The sequence below is a fragment of the Rattus norvegicus genome, chromosome 7 (genome assembly GCF_021556685.1).
Source record: "Rattus norvegicus strain SHRSP/BbbUtx chromosome 7, alternate assembly SHRSP_T2T, whole genome shotgun sequence".
In the NCBI taxonomy this organism is placed as follows: Eukaryota; Metazoa; Chordata; class Mammalia; order Rodentia; family Muridae; genus Rattus; species Rattus norvegicus.
Window position 1 is genome coordinate 6,838,261 of NC_141540.1, and position 6,561 is coordinate 6,844,821.

Here is a 6,561-nt window from a genome sequence, read left to right on the forward strand (position 1 = left end):
AGGGGTGTTGAATTTTGTCAAATGCTTTCTCAGCATCCAATGAAATGATCATGTGGTTTTGTTCTTTCAGCTTTTTTATATAATGGATCACGTTGATGGTGTTCCGTATATTAAACCATCCCTGCATGCCTGGGATGAAGCCTACTTGATCATGATTGTTTTGATGTGCTCTTGGATTCAGTTTGCCACAATTTTATTGAGTATTTTTGCTTCAATATTTAAGGGAAATTGGTCTGAAGTTCTCTTTCTTTTTTGGGTCTTTGTGTGGTTTAGGTATAAGAGTAATTGTGGTTTCATAGAAGGAATTTGGTAGTGCTCCATCTGTTTCAATTTTGTGGAATAGTTTGGATAATATTGGTATGAGGTCTTCTATGAAGGTCTGATAGAATTCTGCACTAAACCCGTCTGGACCTGGGCTCTGTTTGGTTGGGAGACCTTTAATGACTGCTTCTATTTCCTTAGGAGTTATGGGGTTATTAAACTGGTTTATCTGTTCCTGATTTAACTTCGGTACCTGGTATCTGTCTAGGCAATTGTCCATTTCCTGCAGATTTTCAAGTTTTGTTGAATATAGGCTTTTATAGTAAGATCTGATGATTTTTTGAATTTCCTCTGAATCTGTAGTTATGTCTCCCTTTTCATTTCTGATTTTGTTAATTTGGACACACTCTCATTAGTCTGGCTAAGGGTTTATCTATCTTGTTGATTTTCTCAAAGAACCAACTTTTGGTTCTGTTGATTCTTTCTATAGTCCTTTTGGTTTCTATTTGGTTGATTTCAGCTCTGAGTTTGATTATTTCCTGCCTTCTACTCCTCCTTAGTGTATTTGCTTCTTTTTGTTCTAAAGCCTTTAGGTGTGTTGTCAAGCTGGTGACATATGCTCTTTCCTGTTTCTTTCTGCAGGCACTCAGCACTATGAGTATTCCTCTTAGCACAGCTTTCATTGTGTCCCATAAGTTTGGGTATGTTGTACCTTCATTTTCATTAAATTCTAAAAAGTCTTTAATTTCTTTCTTTATTTCTTCCCTGACCAGGTTATCATTGAGTAGAGCATTGTTCAATTTCCACGTATATGTGGGCATTCTTCCCTTATTTTTATTGAAGACCAGCTTTAGGCCATGGTGGTCTGATAGTTTGCATGGGATTATTTCTATCTTTCTGTACCTGTTGAGGCCTGTTTTTTAACCAATTATATGGTCAATTTGGAGAAAGTACCATGAGGTTCTGAGAAGAAAGTATATCCTTTTGCTTTAGGATAGAATGTTCTATACATATCTGTTAAGTCCATTTGGCTCATGACTTCTCTTAGTCTGTCTATGTCTCTGTTTAATTTCTGTTTCTATGATCTGTCCATTGATGAGAGTGGGGTGTTGAAATCTCCTACTATTATTGTGTGAGGTACAATATGTGTTTTGAGCTTTAGTAAGGTTTCTTTTACGTATGTAGGTGCCCTTGTATTTGGAGCATAGATATTTAGGATTGAGAGTTCATCTTGGTGGATTTTTCCTTTGATGAATATGAAGTGTCCTTCCTTATCTTTTTTGAAGACTTTTAGTTGAAAATTGATTTTATTTGATATTAGAATGGCTACTCCAGCTTCCTTCTTCCGACCATATGCTTGGAAAATTGTTTTCCAGCCTTTCACTCTGAGGTAGTGTCTGTCTTTGTCTCTGAGGTGTGTTTCCTGTAGGCAGCAGAATGCAGGGTCCTCCTTGTGTATCCAGTTTGTTAATCTATGTCTTTTTATTGGGGAGTTGAGGCCATTGATGTTGAGAGATATTAAGGAATAGTGTTTATTGCTTCCTGTTATATTCAATTTTGGATATGAGGTTATGTTTGTGTGCTTTTCTTCTCTTTGTTTGTTGCCAAGATGATTAGTTTCTTGCTTCTTCTATGGTATAGCTTGCCGCCTTATGTTGGGCTTTACCATTTATTATCCTTTGTAGTGCTGGATTTGTAGAAAGATATTGTGTAAATTTGGTTTTGTCATGGAATATCTTGGTTTCTCCATCTATGTTAATTGAGAGTTTTGCAGGATCCAGTAACCTGGGCTGGCATTTGTGTTCTCTTAGGGTCTGTATGACATCTGTCCAGGATCTTCTGGCTTTCATAGTTTCTGGCGAAAAGTCTGGTGTGATTCTGATAGGTCTGCCTTTATATGTTAATTGACCTTTTTCCCTTACTGCTTTTAATATTCTTTCTTTATTCTGTCAATTTGGTGTTTTGACTATTATGTGACGGGAGGTGTTTCTTTTCTGGTCCAATCTATTTGGAGTTCTGTAGGCTTTTTGTATGCCTATGGGTATCTCTTTCTTTAGGTTAGGGACGTTTTCTTCTATGATTTTGTTGGAGATATTTACTGGTCCTTTGAACTGGGAGTCTTCACTCTCTTCTATACCTATTATCTTTAGGTTTGATCTTCTCATTGAGTCCTGGATTTCCTGTATGTTTTGGACCAGTAGCTTTTTCTGCTTTTCATTATCTTTGACAGTTGAGTCAATGATTTCTATGGAATCTTCTGCTCCTGAGATTCTCTCTTCCATCTCTTCTATTCTGTTGATGAAGCTCGTATCAACAGCTCCTTGTCTCTTCTTTTGTTTTTCTATATCCAGGGTTGTTTCCATGTGTTCTTTCTTGATTGCTTCTATTTCCATTTTTAATTCCTTCAACTGTTTGATTGTGTTTTCCTGGAATTCTTACAGGGATTTTTGTGACTCCTCTCTATGTGCTTCTACTTGTTTATTTTTTTTCCTGGAATTCTTTCATGGATTTTTGCGATTCCTCTTTGTAGGCTTCTACGTGTTTATTCATGTTTTCCTGTTTTTCTCTAAGGGAGTTCTTCACGTCTTTTTTGAAGTCCTCCAGCTTTATGATCAAATATGGTTTTGAATGTAGATCTTGCTTTTCTGGTGTGTTTGGATATTCCTTGTTTGCTTTGGTGGGAGAATTGGGCTCCGATGATGCCATGTAGTCTTGGTTTCTGTTGCTTGGGTTCCTGCGCTTGCCTCTCGCCATCAGATTATCTCTAGTGTTACTTTGTTCTGCTATTTCTGACAGTAGCTAGACTGTCCTTTAGGCCTGTGTGTCAGGAGTGCTGTAGACCTGTTTTCCTGTTTTCTTTCAGCCAGTTATGGGGACAGAGTGTTCTGCTTTTGGGTGTGTAGTTTTTCCTATCTACAGATCTTCAGCTGTTCCTGTGCGCCTGTGTCTTGAGTTCACCAGGCAGGTCACTTGCAGCAGAAAAGTTGGTCTTACCTGTGGTCCCGAGGCTCAAGTTTGCTCCTGGGGTGTTGCTTATTAGATCTCCGCGGCGGCAGCAACCAGGAAAATCTGCTTTCCAGGAGCTTCCATGCACCAGGGTTCCAGATGGTGTTTGGTGTTTTCCTCTGGAATCAGTAATGTGTGCAGAGTGCAGTCTCTTCTGGTTTCTCAGGCGTGTCTGCCTCTCTGAAGGTTTAGCTCTCCCTCCCATGGGATTTGGGTGCAGAGAACTGTTTAGCCGGTAGGTCCCTTCAGGTTCTGGCGGTGTCTCATATGCTGCGGTCCTGCTGCTCCTGGCCTTCCTCTACAGGAATCCAGAAGGTGTATACAGTTTCCTCTTGGGCCAGGGATGAGAGCAGGGGTGGTCAGTGTTGGTGGTCTCTTCTGCTCTGCAGCCTCAGGAATGCCCACCTGTCCAGGCGGTGAGGGCTCTCTCCCATGGGGTTTGGGAGCAGGTAGCTGCTGCGGGCAGGGATCCGCCAGTTTGGGACTCTCCCCGCTAAATACCGGAAGTGCCCGGTCCTAGTGGAATTTTGCCTCTGTGTGTCCTGAGTTCACCAGGCAGGTCGCTTGCAGCAGAAAAGTTGTTCTTACCTGTGGTCCCGAGACTCAAGTTTGCTCATGGGGTCCTGCCTACGAGCTCCTATAAACAGTTTTTGCTTTTTTTTTTTTTTGTTTTTTTTTGATGTATAATAGTTGCTGATACTTCTGTGTTTTTCTTGGCATGTTTTGAGTAATAATTTATGTCTTATTTTATCACAAGCAGCTTCTTTTGTTGCTTTTCACTTAAACTTTGTCAGTGATGGGGATGTAGTTTGACATTTTAGTTAAACATTTATTCTATGAATTCTTGTTACATGAGTGCAAGGCTATTGTTTTCTTTGTGTTTTATTTTGATCTTCCATTTGATTATGGATGAGATAATGAATGTACACATAATAAGTCAAGGGCTTAGTTGTGAGTAGTTATAGGTATAATAATAAAATATTACTACTGTTTTGTTATAAATGTAACTTTTTATTAATATTCACATTCTGAGTTAAAATTTTATTTGGCATATACTTTTTATTAGTAGTATATATTCATTGTACTATATAGTGTGTTTTCATGGTTAGAGAAGGCTTGAGCCATCAATAGCTTATGAAATCTTGAATCATCCATTTCTGCATTCTAAGGCAATTTTTTTGATCGAATCATTGAAGGCCTGTTTGACTTGCTTGTTCCTCAATGTGTAAATGAATGGGTTCAACATGGGAGCAATGGAGGTGGTTAGTACTATAACACCCTTGTTGATAGCCACTGAGTCCTTTGCTGATGGTTTGATGTAGATGTAGATGCAGCTGCCATAGGTGATGGAAACCACAATCATGTGGGAAGAGCAAGTAGAAAAGGCCTTTTTCCTTTGCTGGGAAGAAGGGAATCTTAGAATGGTCTTAATTATGTACACATAGGAAAGAACTACACAAAAAAGGGTTGTGATGAAGGTCAATACAGCACAACCTATAACCATCTGCTCAATGACCCATGTGTCTGAGCAGGAAATCTTCAGGAAGGGAGACACATCACAAAGAAAGCTATCAATGATGTTAGAATCACAGAACTTCAGATTTTGGCTCAGGCTAAAGGGAGGCAGTATGATGATTACCCTAGCTATCCAACAGCAAAGAAGGAGTCTTCTGCAGGCAGTGTTCATGATGGTGGTGTAATGCAGGGGTTTGCAGATGGCTACATAGCGGTCGTAGGACATGGTGGCCAGGAGAAAAAATTCAGTTACTCCAAAAAGGTCAGTGAAAAATGCTTGACTAGCACAGGCCCTGTAGGTAATGATCTTGTCACCTGTTGCTAGGTTATACAAGTATCTAGGAATACAAGTTGATGTGAACAAGATTTCTAAGAAGGAGTAGTTCTGCAGGAAAAAGTACATTGGGGTTTTAAGGTGAGGATCCATTAATGTAAGTAAGATAATTGTCAAGTTGCCAGTTATATTCAACAAGTAGGTAAAAAGCAGAAAAATCAAAAGCAGGCTTTGAATCTGTGGATTTTCTGTCAGTCCCAGGAGAATGAATGTTGTTACTGTATGATTCCTCATAGCTGACTCCTGGTTTTTATCTGGTCTCTTGAAAAAAAAATAGGTACTCTATCAGTTCTACAGTTGTTAGCCATGAGAAGTGAACCCAAATAACTAGTTCTATGAAATGTCTTCCTTGTCTTGGTTATTAATATTTCTCCTATTCTTCTAAGCTTGTAAGTTTCCACATTTTGACATTTTTGAAATGATATTTCTTACAGATCAATTTAATAGTTACAACATAATAATTTAAGATTCTCCATCTCTCTGTCCCATTATTCAAATGTATTTTAAATTTTTTGTCTAATTTTGAATGTTTTGTTTAATGATCAGACCGTCAGCACTAAGATTTAATTTACCTTTGTCCACTTTTTCTGTTTTGGAGTTGAAATGAGCATTCAATAAAAGCTTCCTATCTTGCTAGGATCTTTGTCCCTAACAAAACACAGCTATATAACAAATGATTTGGACTTTCTAAAGTAGTTCTCCAAAATCTGCCACCAGTTATAATTTCAAGCCCACCCTGTATAAAACTTATGTGCTTATTTAGTGTATATTCGGTGTGGTTTGTGGTAGCTATATGCAGTAAGTCTTATGGTTTTAAGTGCAATTTACATAGGTAGCAATGAATAGCTTAGTAAAAGCACCAGTGGAAGGGGAAGCCCTTGGTCCTGCCCAGACTGAACCCCTAGTGAACGTGATTGTTGGGTGGAGGATGGTAATGGGGGAGGATGGAGAGGGGAACACCTGTATAGAAGGGAACGAGGAGGTGTTAGCGGAATGTTGGCCCGAAAACCAGGAAAGGGAAGAACAATTTAAATGTAAATAAGTAATAAAAAAAAGTGCAATTTAACGTGTGACTTTTGTTTATAGTGTTGGGAATTGACCCAGTGCCCTGTACATGCTAGGCAAGCATTCTATTTCTGGGTTACATCTTAGTCCTTTCAAATAGAATCTATATGTGACAATCCTTCTATCTATATCTAACAGCAATCTCTCTTCAGAAATTCAGATTATATACAACCATATTCAACACACATAAATTTCATTTCATAGACTGTTTTCTTTTCATCTTCCCATATGTTTCCTATAATAAAGCTAGGCATTGAACTCACAGGTGTTAAATAAGTGATCAATTTATAGAAGGCACATGCTGGAATCACTATATCCTCCAATCATTTGTGTCTCCTGTCTGCTACATCCTTCTTTAAGGATCATTGAGCCCAACTTGA

At 38.7% G+C, this 6,561-nt stretch overlaps 1 protein-coding gene across 1 annotated transcript; it reads right to left on the reverse strand.

Moving 5' to 3' along the window:
• Window positions 1-4,414: 4,414 nt before the first annotated feature.
• Window positions 4,415-5,350, reverse strand: Or6c201 (olfactory receptor family 6 subfamily C member 201). Its single transcript, NM_001000056.1, is given in 1 exon segment — window positions 4,415-5,350. A coding segment is annotated over 1 exon segment (936 nt).
• Between the last annotated feature and the right edge of the window lie 1,211 nt (window positions 5,351-6,561).